This window comes from Scardinius erythrophthalmus (assembly GCF_964197995.2).
Source record: "Scardinius erythrophthalmus genome assembly, chromosome: 21".
Lineage (NCBI taxonomy): Eukaryota > Metazoa > Chordata > Actinopteri > Cypriniformes > Leuciscidae > Scardinius > Scardinius erythrophthalmus.
Window position 1 is genome coordinate 33397998 of NC_138241.1, and position 19010 is coordinate 33417007.

Sequence of the window (19010 nt, forward strand, 5' to 3'; positions counted from 1 at the left end):
TATATATAGAACCTTAAAGGGTTCTGTCAGGTGCTTCATATATAGAACCTTTTAGAGGTTCCCATTATGGGATCATTTTAAGGACTTTTTTAAATACATTTTTCATGACATTTTATGAATTAAGCAGCTTGTAAACATACTTTATCAGAAGAAAAAAATGGACCCATTAAACATAAGAGTATTTTGCAATCATTTAAGATATTTCTTCTTATAGAGAAACTTTTTTGGTTCTATATAGAATCCCATTTAACCTTTTTTTCTGAGAGTGTACATTAAAATGTGTACTCTGGTGCAATTACTCTTAATTGTGCATTGTCCCTGTAAAAATAAACAATAAAGTAAAGTAAAGTAAGTACAATAAGAGGTTGGTTCGAATCACTAAACATAAACCTGCCCTTACAAAACCAACTAACTACATATTCCAAAGACAAATCATTCCTATATTAGTGTGAGTGTATGTGTGTATAAGATTTCTAGAACTCTTTATCTACTTTCTGTTACCTGGCGGCGCAGAGGGATCTGTTTGGTCAGCTTGTGCACTGCCGGCTGACTCCCGAAATCAGGCTTCTTAGCCGACGTCCTCATTCGGCAAACCACCACGATCACCACCATACAGGCGATGAGAAAGACGCCTATGCAGTAGATGGCGATCTCCACGTAGTCAGGAGGGTAGTCCGTCTCGATGGCGTCTGGCTCGGCTGTAGAGTAGCGAGAAGGATCGGAGAGAATCGGACTAAGACGTGATGTAACACACCAAAAAGGATTTAAGGCACTCCTGAGGTGAGGAAAACTGCACCAGAAACCTTAATGTTGGACACAGCACAGATTTAAGATGCTTAGGAAGGACATTAAGGTTCCAAGGCAAGAGGAAAAAGAGGAAAAGGTGTAGGTGACTAAGGAATTACAGGATGAACCAACACACACACACACACACACACACACACACACACATTTGACACACCAATCACTTTTCACACTCTGACTCTATAACAATAAAAACGTCAACAAATATCTTTCCTTCCAAGGTTGTAGCAATAAATAACTAATAAAAGACACTCTGGCAAAAAAAATTCAATTTAGATGTTCCTCTACCTTAGTTCAGGAAACTTTTCATTTAAATATCAACTTCGGTAAGAGTATAAAGCTATAAAATGAATGTGAACAGCGGTTCAGATCATGGGCTTGTCTTAGGAGAAAAATCTGAGACCTAAGCCTTAATTAGATCTCCATTTAATAACGGAGATATTGGAGAGATCTTTCTTTCCATCACAGCATATTTCCTGACACTCAGTGGCCCCTGCGAACATACACATGCTTACAAAATGGTTTGCATATGACCACAGTATTGAAGTACTTCCTGACACTTGAGGTCCTTCAGAAATACACACTACATGGATACAATCGCACGCGCACACACACACACACACACACACACACACACACACACACACACACACACACACACACACACACACACACACACACACACACACACAGATTTCCATCTGTCTGACCGCAGACCAGTAAGTGGTGCCATTTGCGGTCAAAGATTTTGTCTGTTTCCTTGTCAGGAAATAGACTCTTAATAAAATGCAACGCTGTTGCATTATGCATGTTAGCGTGCACACTTGACGCTGCCTTGTACATGACGACAGATAGCCATTGTGTTTCTAAAACTATGAAACAGTTCACTAATATTTAGTTAAACCTGGCCAAAATTTGTGAACATGTAGTAAATGATCTAGAGTCCGTCACATTTAGATACACACTCAAACACACACACACACACACACACACACACACACACACACACACACACACACACACACACACACACACACACACACACACACACACACACACACACACACACACACACACAGTGGTTGTACGTGGCTCTAATAACTAAGAAAGTCCAGCATTTGAGAAGGCAAGCAAATCTTGAGACTTTCTTTAGAGAACAAAGCAGTTATTAGAGCTGAAACAGAAAAAGACTTTGAAACATATAAGAATAGATCACCTAAAAATCAACATTTTATCATCATTAACACTCTCATGTGTTTTTTTTACTCTTTCTTCAATACAGAACTTATTCCCCTCTTATCATTCACACTTGCACAAATTCTTTCATTATCTGGAAAAAAAAATTGTTCCACTGAAGAAAGTCAGTCATACATTAAACATGAGAGAGAGTAAATAATGACAGAATTTTAATTTCAGATGAACTATTCCTTCAAAACAAGTCTTTCCAAACATGCAACCAGTGAAATGTTAGTTGGGAAGAGAATTTTTATAAATAAGGATCTCGAGACACTTGGATGCTGTTTTATATATTTTTAAATATTATTTCATATCTCTTACATTTGATGCCCAAATAAATTAAAATGTTGAACAAATTAAACGTTAATTAAAACTAAAATCATAAAAAAAAAAAATCTGTTACTTATAACAAAATAAACCTTAACTGAAACCGATATATATAATAAAAATAACTCAAATTAATCTTCATGTGGTGCTCAAAAATGACTGAATTATTTAATTTTTAATTCAATGAAATTAATGTACTATTTTAGTGCAATAATGCGATAAATCTTGAGAGCTTTGGAGAACAGACTTAAGTTTGGTCTCTTTACAAAGACAATCACTTGGCAAATTATTGCTGAAGTGAAAAATATTTTAAAAAGTTATAGAATTTTACGTTTATTGTTATGAAAATTTTAAGTTTATTGGTATGAACATTTTTCATAACAGAAAAAAAGATTTTTTTTCAAAACAAAATTTTTTTTTGTGTGTTCACGTAGCAAGTGTACAATTCCATAAATAAAAACAAAAAACAAACGTAAAATGTTTTGGTCAAAAATGATCAAAGAGCACCAGAGGGTAAGTGAAAACAGAATCTCTAAAAAATATAATCTAATTCAAAATATTAACAATAACTACAATAGTACATTGTAGATACTACAGTAACACCGTCCAAAGTGCCTCATGTTTCCTCTCAAAGAACGTTGGCGCGATATCAACCAACGGGACTTCGACAAAAAAGAAGTGTGTGTACAGAAGCAGTAGAGGAGGAGTGTATACCTGGAAGCACCGTCAACCAAGCAGTGTGATAGGAGATCCCAATAGAGTTACCCGCCAAGCATGTATACTCGCCCGCATCCTCGAAAGTTACATTAGGCAGGTAGAGCACCTCGATCTCTTTGTCCGTAGTGTTCACACCTGCCGTCTGAGAGAAACAGCAGGAGAAGAGGAAGATGGAGATGATGGAAGGGAGATACAAGAAAGGATGGAAGTGGAGGAAAGAGAGAAGAAAAGAAACAAATCAGACCCAAAATACCAAGAAGAGAAAAGGAGATGTTCAATGTTGTATTTCCCATCTACGCATTACAGAAATGGTAGATGTTCCACTTCGTTAGAGAAGATTATCAAACAGAAACAGCAGGAAAAAAAAACGCCATAAACGTAGATCGAAACGAAGGTCGAAAACCTGTGAACCCAACACAGGTGAACCCACCAGATCCTCAAGGGTCCATGCAAACACAAGTGTAGAAACATGGAAAACAAGCCACTGCCTTTCGGAAAGAAAGATTAGAGTGAGAAACTAAAGAAAAGTGATAAAGGAAAGGGAAAAACAGACATGGGAAACATGTCATTGACACAGAACAGGAAGGCAGAGGCAAGGACAGACCAAAGGCTTGTTTCCATGTCTGATTGGCTGGATGGCACCAGGAAAGATCCACCAAAAAAATAAAAATAAGGAAAATAATACACCAGACCACACCACAACGGCTCAGCGAAAATCCCAGGATCACCAGGACGACAAAAAAACAACCCAAAACACCAGCAGAGGGGGAAGGGGCGCCGGGGAATCAACGTCTCGTTCTTGGTTTTACCTGGTAGGACAGTGAGCCAACCGGACTGGCTGACCTGACCAATATAATTGGACACTTGGCACGTATATTCACCAGAGTCCTCTTCTGTAACATTGGTGAGCAAGAGCACTTCCACGTCCGAGCTGTTTATGCCCGAGCGCTAGAAGGTGCCGCGCACAGGGACAAAAACACACATATGGGAGCTTGTTACAATCTCTCGTACTCTTTGGGAAGGACAGGAGAGCGGAAAAGGAGGGAGCACCACCCATTACATGGCATGAGAAAAACAAGGATATCTGCTGTAAGAATAGTCTTTTGCTTTTGCATCTTCTCATTCTTTTTAAAAGAATTTAGCCGCATCAAAACATCTGAAAATAAAAGCATTCTTGTTTCCGAGAAAAGTGAAAGCCAAATCAGATTGTTTTAAACATGAAAACCAAGCCTACCTTTAACACGCGGACATAGGGGAGTCCATCGGGGCCGTAGCGGCTGCCGTTCTTCACAATGTGCTGCAGCCACTGGATGTGAGGCTGAGCGTCACTGTAAACTTTACAGACGAACCTTGCGTCCCCTCCGACATGAACAGTGATGTTGGCCGGCAGGCCTGCCTGAAGGATGGGCCGGTGAGGAGAGCGCTCTGATAAAAACCGAGAAGAATGAGCATTATTATATGAATATTTATCATGTACGCTTACTGTTTAAAATTTTAGGGTCAGATCTCAAAAAAAAAAAAGTCTCTAATGCTCACCAAGGTTTGTGTGATCAAAAATTCAGTAAAAACAGGAATATTGTGAAATATTGTTACAATTCAAAAGAAGTGTTTTCTATCTCGGTATATTTTAAACTGTAATTTATTCCTGTGATGCAAAGCTGGATTTTCAGCATCATTACTCCAGTCTTCAGTCACATGATCATTCAAAAACAATTCTAATATGCTGATTTGCTGCTGAAGAAACTGCACTTGAGATTATTTTCAATGTTGAAAACAGTTGTGCTATTTAATAATTTTGTGCAAAAGCATTTATTTGTAATGTTAAATTGATGCATCGCGATTAATTGCGATTAATCAAATCTAACATAAAAGCTTGTATATGTGTGTGTGTGTGTGTGTGTGTATTTCAAAACTTTTATGTTAGATGCAATTAATCGCAATTAATCGATTTGACAGTACTATTATAAATGTATACGTGAACATTTGGCATTCAGATCACCACACCTACTGTCCTATCAGGCTGCTGTTAAGACTTCACAAAACAGAGGCTGTTGCATTATCTCAGCAGATAAGGACTGAGCAAACACAGATGAAGAAAGGCAAAGTGGGGGAAAAATAAGACAGATGTCCAGTGTCCACCGTATATCAGCTGCGGTTCCGGGTGTATCAGGAACATTCTCGTTTGACATTGTATTCCCCTTTTCCCACTTAGATATGATCAGATTATGATCAGATATGATTTTTGTTTCCCAAAAGGTCACAATGATGAGTAAACTAAAGTTAAAATTAAATTAAAGTTAAAACACTAGGTTTTCTATTGTTAGGACACTTACTTTTTCTTGTGGAGACATTTTTTGGTCCCCATGCGGAAAACAGCTTATAAATCATACAAAGTGATGTTTTTTGAAAATGTAAAAGTGCAGAAAGTTTTCTGTGATGAGTAGGTTTAGGGGTAGGGTTAGTTTAAGGGGACAGACTATACAGTTTGTACAGTATAACAATCATTATGTCTATGGAAAGTCCCCATGAAACATGAAAACACAACGTGTGTGTGTTTTTGTGTGTGTATGTCTGTGTATATATATATATATATATATATATATATATATATATATATATATGTGTACAAACTTTTTGTTAGAAGTTTTTATTTTTTTAGACATTTCAGTAAGTTTTAGTAATTTTCTTTGTCATTTCTCAAAATGTGTCTTTGTCATTCCTTGGCAACTAGCTGAAAAAAAAAATAAGTTTATGTATATATTTTATTGTTATGTGAATATTTTATTTCAGTTAACGTTTATTTTATTTCAAAACAAAAATGGTTTTAGTTTTGGTTAACTATAATAATCCTGAGTAAGGACCTCACGGATAGAGTAAGGAATCACGTTTTCCAAAGAAAAAAAAATCAGAAACTAAACAGACTAAACCACATTACTAACACACCTCATTGTCTTCACAACACAACATTACTGTCGCCCTGTAATTCTGACACGTCTCCTGGTTACCCCGACACACACAGACACACAGGCATGATGTCACACAGGAGATGTGGAGAGGTCAACCTTCACAGACATGCAGCAAAGGTTTACGGGGGATGTAAGAGGATTTAGGACTGAGGGGCACAAGAGGGGGCACAAGAAAAGCTCAAAACAATGAGCAGAAAGAGAAAAAAAGAGAGGGCTGGGGTTAAAGGGATGCAGAGTATAAAAGATGCCCAACAGATGGGCAGTGAAAAGAAAAGACAGACAGATGAAGAAGAACAGATGAGAAACAAAAAGTTAGAGAGGCAAACACACAGAGATCTATTAGTGCTGGGCGGTTTGACCAAAAATCAACATCACGGTTTTTTTCTAAATTATACCGGTTTCACGGTTTTTACCGTTTTTTTTTTTCAAGCATGATGGGTGTTAACCACATTTTCTACTGAGTGAGAGAGGAAATACTGCAGTAGATTTACTTATAATGCCCTATTTTATTGTCATGAGTGAATATTATAGAAAAAATCCACACTAATATTAATAATACAGGTTTGCAAGGCTGTTTACAAAGAGGTGTCAGCAGGACGCGCTTTAGGAGCGGCAGAAACAGTGGTTTCCCCGGTAACGGCTGTACACAAAGCAGCAACGCTCATAAACACTGCTTTATCAGGAAAGATAAAGAAAGATTCAATCGTAATAACAAAGAAACTTTTCTAAAGACCGTCAGTTCAGTTCAGATACGTTAATACAGTATAAAAACACGCGCGCCGCGAGAAAAAAGACACTCTCACCCCCACACGTCTCGTGCCCATTCTAGTCAATGCTTGTGTTTCAGATCGAAGCTTCCCAGAAGCGGCTCTCCGCGCCGCTTCGCTAAATATAGGCGCCTAGTCTATTTTGACGCACCTCGTGGAGGACGGAATAAAACCTTGTCGCAGCTGTAATGCGCCGCAGACGTGTGTTGTAAATGAGGGGTGAAGACTGTGTCGCGCAGCGCCGCGTTCCGATTAAAGCGACATACACCGGTATTGCGGTATATTAAAAATTCATATCGTAACAAAAATAAACACCGGTATTCGGTATGAACCGGTAAACCGCCCAGCACTAAGATCTATACCAAATATCCAAGTCAGACAGAAAGTATTCCTTTGGAGTGGCTAGCAAGTGTTTTAGATTGATTGTGTTACGTTATAGCAAAAACACTTGCTAGTAGCCACTTGTGCACTACCCTAACCAAGATGCTTTTTAGAAACCAGTTTGTCAGATCATCCTCCAAAAACCCATTGAGTCAGCCCACAAGTTGAGCCAAGTGCCAACCGCTTGCCCGCATTCTCCACCAAATCACAATCGATCGATTACATCACTAGCCAGGCATTTACAGGCTGATTTGGCATCCCAAAGCGAGACTGTTGAACTCTGGGTAACCTGCTGACTTAGCATACGCGGGAGGAGTTGCGGTGTGCGATTGGCTGAGAGAGAAATCAGGGTGGAGATGCACAGAGATACTAGGTCTTGAAACATGCCAATCGGTAGAGATTGTGCTGTATGCTTCATAATGCAGATGTGTTTGCGTGGCTGTCAGTGTTAAGAACCACTTTATATGATCTACACATTAACGAGGCTGACAAAAAGTAATTAAGTTAATAATAGTTAGTGTAAATAGCCTCTGTCAACAAGGCGGGCTCTTTGCACTTTGTTCACTAAAATGAGTGAACTAATTAGTAAGCCATGAGAACTAATCCTAATTCGAAATTGTTTTATTTTTTCCCCTGCATGTCATGTACTGTTAATAAGACTTTAAATTACTGTGACCAAATTTTAGTACCAACATGCTGAATGGCAGTGGATGGTGACTGGGAGTCCTAAACTTAAATAAGTACATAATGTGCACAAATTGGTAAAAGGGGGTATTGTTGGAAGTTATCTACAGTTGAAGTTTCTGCGCTGGATTCTGGCTGACATCCACAGTAAACAGCAATAATTAGTGTCTTTTTGGGTCATTTCAAGTGTCAGCGCTTTGTACTTTGTCCAGCTTTGAAATGCAGGCCAGTTCAGACTGGCGCAACTTTCATTGACCTGTTCGAAGGGTCAGCGAGACTCCAATTCCGGCACAGGGAAAATGTTTTTGCTCTCCTAACCTTCGTTTTCTCATCTTGTCATTTTCATTTACTTCTCAGGTAGGCTAGTCTGACATTAAAGTGAAAAACAACAGAAAAACAGCATAATTCCTTTCCTCTGCCTCTTTTCTCTCCTGCTTTCTCTGTGATGAGAGTATTAGACTGAGTCAAACACAAAAGGGCTTTACAGCCCTGCAATAAAACAGAAAAGAAAAACAGAGACCTTCTGAAAGACTGCTTTTACTTAACCCAGAACAGGGGCCCTAAATAGGGAGCATATATATATGTGTGTGTGAGCCTTTGTCCTTGCGTGTCTGCGTTCTGTTCATGGGTGTGTGCATGCAAAAATATAGCTTGGTTCTGAGGTTGGAGATGGCAGGTCTACTCAAACAACTAGTGCAGACAGCTATGAATTATAGGCACAATTCGCCCCAAAAATGGAAATTAACCCTTCCAAGTCTTTTAAAGCTACAAGACAGCTTTGTGTGAAACAATATTCACAATGTTATTTTAACTGCATTTTTGATCAAATAAATGCAGCCATGGTAAGCATAGTGTACCATAGTGTACCACGTCTACTCTCCGTCTACTGACCTAATGAGTAAACATTATGGGAAGCACGCTAGCCAGACGGGTTTTAAACTGTCGGCTGAAGACACAAGTTGGGTTTGAAGACGAATTACATACCAGGCACATTGTTCTCTCACCATTCCTGATTTCTAACACACACACACAGCGTTCGGCTGTCAGAGCAGAAACTAAAGCTGATGCTCTCTGTGTGTTTTTCTGTCAGCGTATGCGTTCATATGTAAATTACAAAAGCTTATTTTGTCCAAAGATCTGAAAAAGTTCATGCAAAGACCCTCCCCTCGAAGAAATGATTGAAAGTGGACAAATGAGACAGGTGTAAACGGGAATGTGTCTTCCTCGTCTACTTGTGATCCGATCGACCAAAATGCATCTTAATACCAGGTGTAAACCGGGCCTAAGATTCCTTTCATGCCCTGTATACCAGTATCCAAAAATGGTCAACACACATGTCCGTAAACAAGACTCACCCACTACATCCAGCGTGTAGGTGTGATTGATGGATCCATAGGCGTTATCCACCAGGCAGGTGTAGTTTCCTTTATCAGAGGGAACGACACTCTCCATGATTAGAGTCCAGTGCTGGAGCCGGACCTGAACAGAAAAAAGGAAAAATCAAAAACAAACTTCCTGCATAGTACAACAGCACACATTCAGAACAGTTAAGTGACTTGTTTACGTAAACCGTATTTGGGTAGATTATTTGGCGGACACACAAACGAATCGAATTCATCTCAAACAAAACTCCAGGAGGCTATCCACAATTTCACACTTGTGTGTGACGACTTACAAAATGGAGGGCAAATCTGACAGGAGCACTGACAGAACAAACAGGAGAGAGAGAAATTGGCCCAGAAGACGAGGGTTTTTCGAGCAAGAGCACCATGGGAAAAGTAATATCGCCGTGCCGACAGACGAGCGAGCTCCCGTCCCCCCCCCCCCCCTCCCCCTCAGGAATTCAGCTCTCGTGACTGCAGACCACAAAATCCAGCGTCTCTTCCATGGAGACTTACACTCCACAACTCTGCCCGAACCCTCAGCCTTTTGAGACCCAACAAATGATGACAAAATCAGGGTTCATTTACCTTAGGCACTAGTTTATGTACGTTATCCAATGATTAATTTATTTTATGAAACATTTGATATCTTAGGGTGTGTTCACACTTGTAGTTTGGTTGGCTTGGTTCGTCTGGTCAAAACAAAACAAAAACATTTAGTCTTGGTCCGCTTAGCGTTCAAATTGGCATTTTTAACACCGAACCTAAAGGCATAGGATACGTTCAGACCTGATTGGTTGGCATTATGACGTATATTTTGAGACGTAACTTACCGAATATTCAAAACAATGCTGTGTTCAGGGCTAAATGTGCTGGTTGTATGTGCATAGCTGCACCAGAGTTTGTTTGGAAGCGGACAGAGATAAATCTTCTCAGCAGTCTCGTCTGCTTGTTTGGTGCACACTAGACTTCGGATTGGCAGCGTACAGAGAACAGAGAGCACCTTGAGAGCAATTGCACTAGAGTACGTTTTAATCGAACCAAACAAGCCAAGTGTGAACACACTTTTATTTTTACACTAAAACTGTAGTCTAAGTGAAGGGTGGTGACTTTTATCATTTTTTTGTATAATAAATTATTGCAATAATTGCTTTATGTTTCCAAAGCATTTATTTTGAAAGTTATTATTGTTATTAATAATAATTCATATTTAATATATTCATATTTAAAAGGAAATTCAAGTCTGGATTATCGAATGAACCAGTTCATGGTCCTAAAGTCAGACACTGAGCTCATATCTGAGTCTTCAGATCAATCGAGCGTGAGCAGCTCAATCATTAGTGACCTTCTGTGTGGAACAGCTGTGTTTTCAGAGACGAAAGTGCAAACAGACACTGATCGGGGTACATCGGCCAATCGCCACACATCTATTACACTTTAACCAAGAGTCAGTGCTTCACCAACTGTTTTACACTGACAATTCTGACTCATGCAAATCTGCGTGTACAAAAAGGGTACCTATTTCTAAAAGCACTTTCATTTTTAAAAAGCACTAGTATTTAAGCCTTATTAAATGTATATGTCAAAGACCATTCAATGACTTCCAATTCTCATATAGCACTAGTGTAGATCTCTCACCTTGTAGCCGCCCATGCGATCCTCCTGTCTGAAGGGTTTTGCGTTTTTCAGCCAGCGCATTTTGGGCTTGGGGTTTCCTGCTGCAGCGCACCTAAACTTCACAGTGTTGGCAGCCGGGACGGCGTGCAGCTTCTTCTCCATCTTCTCCGGAAAGGTCCAAAATGGCGCCCCTGCAGGCAAGAAGGAGCAATTACAACCAACCATTTACATCATCCAAATATCACCAAGAATCACGCTTGTAGTGCACTATATATTTTCTTTGATGTCAGTGTCTAAGCCTTTAAGATTACATGCAGCTTTGATATACATCACATAAAACCTCCATGCAAACTGGAGGTTTTTATTATCTGCACCCCCTCTCTTATCTGCTTTCAGCAGTTCATACATCAGCCCCTGACATCTACAGTGTATTCTATATCTATGTTTATGGAAAAATTCAAGATCAAAGCCAAAAACAGTAGCTTTTGGCTTATATAGTTGACTGAAGAAGACATTAGTTTGTTTTTAGCATTCTGGAGTTCTGAAGATCACCATTAGGGCCTTACAATTAATCAATATAAAATCTAAACTGCAATATGAACGTGTGGGACTGTTAAACCAAAAAAGGTAGCAATTTAAATAAATAGAATTTGTTTAAAAAATATTACAATTATTGTACTGTGATTGTTGTCCAAATCGCACTTGTAATGCGCTGACAAAGCATTTGTGTCACATGTAAATTATATTTTGCTGTTTACGTGCCTGTGCATTTAATGTAGTTTTGTTATTATTAACTAAAAGTCTAAAACTATAAAAAAAATTACGTTAATTGAAATAAAGCTGAAATAAATTAAAAAGATTTAAAAAAAAGATTAAATTAAATATGATATTAATGTTATATAAATTGTATAAATAAATTAAATGAATTTTTTTCAAATAAAAAATTAGAAACTGAAATAAATACATTTAAATCGAAAGTACTAACTAAAAATTATTTGGAAAAAAAACTAATAAAAATGAAAAAAGAGCTAAATAACATAAAATAAACAAACATGTATTTGAAATATTAATAAATGCTATAAATAATACCAAATAACACTGACACAAAGAAATGCATTGAAATGGCAAATCAATAAAGTAAAACAATCAAAATTCATTTTGATCCAACCTAAATATCCCATCAGAACTACATCATTGCCAAGATAGAGAGAAAGCAGGAGGCGCCTGAAACTCAGCAAGGGGAAACAGGAAGCCATGACCACGGATGTAAATCGAAACAGTTATTCACACTCGCAGCACTGCATGACTGCACCGCCCATCTGCTTAAGGGAACCCTGCAACTCACAGTGAGCGGCTTAAATAAAAACATATTCCCGTTCGCTCTGGAAATACACAAGAGAAAAGGAGAATAAAACAAGTCGGTCCAAAAACACAGTGGCTTGCCAAGAAGGAACTGGACCATCACATCCAATTTCATTTGTTCGACAGATAGCCAACCGGAAGGTTGCAAACGACTTGATATGAGACGTGTAAACAGACATCTTCCCTTAAGCACGAAGGCACGCTAATTGGTTTTCATCTCAACCCTTCTCTTCAACGTCTATCTCTCCGTCTGTTTTCTTTCCTCACCACCCAACTTTTTCATCTCATCTCATGGGAATTCTTTCGTAACGGTCATTCTCTTTGACCTCGGCGCCCTGACAGACAGCAGACTACATATCTGTAAGCCTGACTCCTTTTAACTTTGTTAACGGTTCAGGTTTGAAGATGGGAATGACCCTCAGACATTGGGGTGGTAGGGTCGGATGTCCTGGGAAGCCCCAAGACAGGTGACCTCCAGTGACAGATGGCCTGACCACTGAACCTTTATTGCCATTTTTCTTCAAAAACTCTTGGAATCTGGAAGGGACTATCAACAAATACCACCGTTATCTGCAAAGATCAGTCAGTAAACTGAAACATTGAGACACCCCAGCAGCTAATTCCATCAAACTAATCAGAGAAAGAAAAAACAGTTAGTCTTTAAACAATCCCAGTGTTGTCTACTCCAGCACACATTGTCTGAGAGCAACACATCTCACAAATAAAGGAAACTTTCTCGTGAGAGGGGAAAAAAAATGTGTGTTTTTGAGACTGCTGTTGTTGAGGCCCCATTGCACAGAAATATCAAAGAGTTCTGAGTGGTTCAGCTGGGCATAAATCCAACCCACTGAGCCCGAAACCGCCCCAAGCACAATGCTAAACACCCCTCCATCTCAACCCCAATTCCCCAACACACCCACCTCAACTCCACTCGTACACGGCCAAAGGCCAGACCTCCAAAGCTTACACAGAAAAGTGTTGGTGCAGATCCAAACCAGAGCCCATTAGCTGAAAGACCTCGCTCCACCCCTCTTTCCAACAACCCTCTTTAATATTTAGTTTTGCACAACTCAAAACAGATTTTGTTGGGTATGCCACTCGTTTCAACACTGGAAATGTAGTCAATTTCCTTTCCTCACCTGTCACAGCTTCCCCTTTCCATAAGGTTCTCAAAAAATATGAAGCAATTAGAGATAACCATGGCAAAAAGACGGGAAATGAGTTAGCATTTTTTAACTTCAAAGTCAATGGGTGATTTCAATGGGTTTGGGCCTGAAATAAGGTCTCAGCAATATCCCACTCTTTTTTTAAGCTTTTACGTGTCGTTAAAAATGTTGCTGTAATGGGACTACATAAGTCGTTGGGGACATTAAACGTCATCAAGTAACAAATAAACTCATCTACTCAATAGTCAGCCTTGTGATTATAGTAGTTTGTGTGATTAGGTGCCTAACTTAACTTCTGGAGATTGTATTTAGGCTTCAAAATACTAAATTCCTTGCAGCACTCTATTGATTAACAAGGCTTTTAACATCTTCGGAATTTCTCCTTTGTCTAAACTTCATTAATATTCTACCTCAGGGCTTTCCATTTTGCCATTCTCCAAATGGAGCCCAATCCAAAACACATCTCTTAGCAGTTAAATTACAGACAGGCCCCTGATGGACTAGCTACCTGAGAAGGGGAGGACGCAAAGACTCAAAGGAAAAAGAAAAGAGGGCCTGGAATTCTGGGAATGTGTCTGTGCTGGAATTGCTTGATGACATAATTAACATCAGACTCCGCTGCAGTCTGCCTCAGTGAATGTAGCAAAAAACGAATACCTTCATTAATAAAAAATAAATAAAATAAAAAATACGCCAAACGTGTTGAATCTACAGCAAGCACTTTTTTATTTTCTCTAAAATCATAGGAAATAAAAGTGCATTTCACATAGTACTTTTTGGCAACTGGTGATTGGCCCTCAGTCCCAATACTCACGCATTTGTTCGCCGTCCGCCCCAACATCGTCCGATCGCTCCGTGTCGTCCTCATCGTCACCGGATGAGATGGCATCTGCAGAGAGTACCGGGAATACTGTAACCTTGCTTTGTTTCCCCTGCCGTCACAACACCCTCACATCCATGCGAACTACCATTATTCAATTATTAGATATTTTTGACACATTAATACAATCTGTCTCATTTCAAAGTCTGTGCACTCCAAAGTTCGCATTTGTTGGCCAGATAAGTCAATGGTGTCTCATTTCAGATAAGTTACCACTATAAAACTGACTCGTGAGGTGTAAATTACTGTATTTTTATTTCTCTGTAATATAAATCGAAATGAGACACACCAATAGTAACTACAGCGTTGAACACGTCAGTTTGCAGTCAAATGAAACGCAATATCTTAGATACAGTATAAATATGATATTGAGTTTCAGTTAAATTAAATAAATCTTTTGTTGAAATTTCAGAACGATTTTAAAATGTTACTCAGAGATACGATTGTGATCAGAGCTGATATGAATGCTAGCTGGTAACATTCAAACAATGTAATGTGACGTGTTAAAACAGACAAAATGTTTGTATAACACAACAACAAAAGGAGTAAAACAAAAGCAAACAACAGGCAATTCAACTAATATGTTCTTAATACTCAATTTACAGAGCCAATGAATGTCGTAAAAACAATACAGACAAATACGAAACTACGTGCAAAGGACGTGCAAAGTCATCTTAAAGATTACATCTTCCACCTCACTGCATTGTAAAGTAAGCAACGAACCTTAAAAATGCAATGAAAATAAGACAAACAGAATTATAGCGCCATTCAATTTCAGGTAGAGACGGCGTACGAAAACTCATCTGCGAATATAAAAAGTCTTATTCTGCAGATGGCGCCACCTGTGGTAGACAAGCGTCTCACCTGTAACGTTTACGATGAAGCAAAGCGCGTCGCTGGCCTTTGAGCCCGCGACACTGCACGCATACAGGCCCGAGTCCTTAGGGGTGGCGTCGCGGATCTGTAGCCACTCCTGATCTATGAGCGTGCGGTTGTCAGGGCCCAGCGAGGAGCCGTCTTTGGTCCAGATGATGGCGGCCGCCTCGGGCAGCGGGCAGTTGAGCTTGAGCAGTTCACCCGGGTGCACCGAGCACAGGGTGGGCTTAGAGTTTTGGTTTTTGGTTGGAGGCTCTGCAGAGCGAAGAGGAAAAGAGAGGAGGGCAGGAGGAAAGGGGTGATAGGGTGCACAGAGAAAGAGAAAGACAAAGAGCAAGAGTGTAAGACGAAAAACACGTCACCAAAATAACATCCCTAGAGTGACTAGTGAGAGTGTGAAAAGGAGGCTTCAGATCATCAATTATATAATAGCTCACCCAAAAGTATAAGTCTATCCCAAATAAAGACACCCCAGAGTGTCCCATTAGCTGTGAACTGTGTACACAGAGCGTTTCTGGAAGCATGCAGCTGTACCAGTGAGAAAGAGGGCGGCATTAGCAGTGCGTTGACATGAAAGAGGTGCCAGTTGAGAAATAGGACTCAATATTTGTTCATTTCATAAACAGAGACTTGGGTTTTCCTTTCCCTGTCATTTCAACCCCGACCTCACACATTAGAATTAAGCCATTATTGCCGATTACATTATTCTCTCTCTATATATTAGTGTGTGTGTGTGTGTGTGTGTGTGTGTGTGTGTGTGTGTGTGTGTGTGTGTGTTAAATTATAAAACCCATATTTGACCACTAGTTAGTTCAAGCTAAACATACCATCTATATCCATTTCAATTCACCTGAGATTCCACTGAGAGCAAAGCCAAGACGGACAGAAATCAAACACTCAATCAGAAAGTCAGAATGAGCAGTAGAGAGAGAGGAATTCAGGAAAGATATTCTATCCGTTTAATTCACTTGATCTTTTGGGTGGAATGATAAACAACGATTAACACTGCGCACTGCATAGTAATCATGCCTTGATGTTGTTGCACACTCAAACTTTCTTCTTCAAACTAAAGCCATCAGCACTTTCTAGTATAGAAGCGAACTATACAACCTGTGTGAAATGGTCCGAGCAACACAGATATTACATTTCTGTACAATTAACATAGCTGGATGATTAAACCCAGACCACAGAAATGCAGCTCAAACCACAATCTCGCACTGACGAACACATTCAGCAAATCTCCAGACTAATTGTCCAATAATTTGGCCAGTACACCATGATCCACTTCTGTGAAAGCAAAACGAGAATGCAAATGCATTGTCTCTGATTCTGGAAGCTTCTGACCCTGTATGAAGGAGATCTCATGTTTCTACACTACTAACAATAACCTATTGCATCTGAGCGGAAACTGTGAATTAAGACAGACTAAACAGCTTTAAACATGTACAAAAAGACATACACATTGAAAGTGAGAGGTATGGAAAAACATGGTCAGACTTGTCAAGAATCAGAAATAATTAGAAGGGCAGAGACACTCCCAACCCTTCCCGTAGTAACACACCTATCTTCCTGCACATTCTTGTCTTATTGTGACCGTGTGTACCACAGATTGAACTACACACCACAGGAAGGGAAAGTCATATGACTAGCGCTCAGTCCTCAAGGGGGTTGGAGTGTGCTTGAAGGTCTAAACTCTCTCCCCCGGCACATTGCCCTACACACGTATAGTTCCTGTATTGTTCCTTTTTTTCGCTACTCCGGAAACAATTACCTTTTCCTTTATGCCTTTCGCGACTGTGCAGCCTTAGAACGAACTCTGCTGTTGATTGATGGCACCGGTATTCATTGCCTTGCTCTTCCGGAGGCCTCTGTTTGTCCAACTGTTATTTAACTGTAATTGGTTGCGTATTTCCCTCTATTGTACGATTAAAGGCAACCTGAAAAAACCTTGGCCTGCTCCTGCTCAAGTCCTGTTAGATAGCCAACACATGTGGATCTTTATTTTATTTTTTTACATACACTCTTAGGAAACTCTGTAGAATGAATGACCGGTGGACATTCAAGTCTCACTAAACTTTTAGATTATAAATAGAGAGCAGATAAGATGCTAATGGGTTTTGAACAGCTACAACCGATTAAGCAGTGCAAAAGATTAAGCTGCACATGCTGAAAGTGGAAAAAAAGCCATGCAAAAATGCAGAAATAAGCAAACCAGGAGACAAAAGAGCTCTCCAACACATCCAAATTATTACTTATGGGTTTAGGGTTTTGTACATATATGCATTTAGCAGACACTTTCATTGTGGCATCCGTTGTACTCAAGGTTTATTTTAAATGCTAACTTTTATGGTAACACTTTTCAATAAAGTTAGTTAACATGAACTAACAATAAGAAATACTTTGAAAACATTTATCAATCTTAATTAATGTCAATTTTTACATTTACTTAAGTTATTATTATTGCAAGTTAATATTATTTAATGGACCTGAGCTGATATGAACAAACAATGAAAAGTTGAACTAACGTTAACAAGGATTGATAAACACTGTGACAAATGTATAACTCATTGATAGTTAATGTATCTAATGTTAACTAATGGGACCTTATTGTAAAGTGTTACCACTTTTTATTATTTTGTTTTAAACAGTACAATTCCCTAATTAAACTTATCACATTGGCATTGCTAGCACCATGCTTTACCAGCAACATACCAGCCAATTTTAACCTATTTTAGTTGATCATATGATCAACTTCATGGACACTTACAACACGGAGAAAAAAAATTGCTTTATAACTCAAAGGTTAAGAAAACTTTTCTCACGGCACTACAATAAATCCATTCTGGCAAGTCAGGAACTTAGTAAGATGCAACCTCAACGTCTTTAAACATTTGACATGCTTTCATTCTCTTTATTCTTCAGGTCCAGTACATCTGTTCTTTACCATCAACAGTACCTCCTGCTCCTCTTATTTGCTCTTTGACCTTTCACCTCTCACCCTGCCAACCGACCCCCTGCTGTCTACAAGACACAGACCCACCACAAATCCACAACCTGTTGACATCCTGCAAATTCCAGATTTTTCTTCTTGGGAAAGGTCAGAGAAGCATCCTACTCTGCCACAGTAAACGTAGCCTTTTACTTGTGTGTTTAAACAGAAATAATACGTGACTGAGGTAAAACACACTTGCAAACTCAATTTCTCGAGGTGTGACTGTATCTGTTCTCCTGTGTTTACTTCTGAAGAGAGTGCTGTGAGTGGTGGTTATTATCAAACGTCCCGTCAGGAGTGACGGACACGGACTGTCTCGCACTTCCCGTCCGCTCCACCAAGTCTTATTTTCGCCTCTGCTAGAACAGATAATTAGGCTCTCGACCAAACTGTGACAGGATCCAGTCTGTCCAATTCTCACACTATCATCCTTCTGTCTCTGCCTGCTTGACGACATTGAATCGAGACCACCGTGCGCTTCGCTGAGTGCTTGGGTAGAGCTGTAAGATTCTGGATAAATTGAGGATAAATTGATAAATTGATTCATGATTTTATAAGATCACGATTTTCATACTATTCTGGACAGACAAGACAACTAAACAAAACATGTAATTTACTAGAGGTTCTGACAAAATGTTAAATGCCGCAGTCTGTTTAAAATGCTTAATACATTTGAATTAATAATTTTTTTAAATCGGTTGAATGAATGATTCAATGACTCACTCATAAAGATTTAACTTGTTTCATACTGGATGAATCAGTGTTTTTGAACAAATCTTTTGAAATTCAATGACAAATACATTTTATAACAGTCACTTGTCGCCACCTACTGGTGTAATGATGTAATCGATAC

General features: G+C 39.2%; 1 protein-coding gene across 3 annotated transcripts in view; it reads right to left on the reverse strand.

Moving 5' to 3' along the window:
• fgfr2 (fibroblast growth factor receptor 2) overlaps nt 1-19010 on the reverse strand; it is a 48117-nt gene that overhangs the window by 20488 nt on the left and 8619 nt on the right. For 2 of the 3 annotated variants that reach the window (XM_081351524.1, XM_081351523.1), the window contains exons 3-9: nt 15154-15420; nt 14224-14298; nt 10903-11072; nt 9238-9361; nt 4319-4509; nt 3082-3226; nt 502-698 (exon numbers count right to left, since the gene is read on the reverse strand). In XM_081351524.1, the coding sequence (XP_081207650.1) occupies nt 502-698; nt 3082-3226; nt 4319-4509; nt 9238-9361; nt 10903-11072; nt 14224-14298; nt 15154-15420 (1169 nt within the window). Of the gene's footprint in view, nt 1-501; nt 699-3081; nt 3227-3893; nt 4033-4318; nt 4510-9237; nt 9362-10902; nt 11073-14223; nt 14299-15153; nt 15421-19010 lie in introns of all 3 variants that reach the window. The other variant, XM_081351525.1, reaches the window with a different exon arrangement.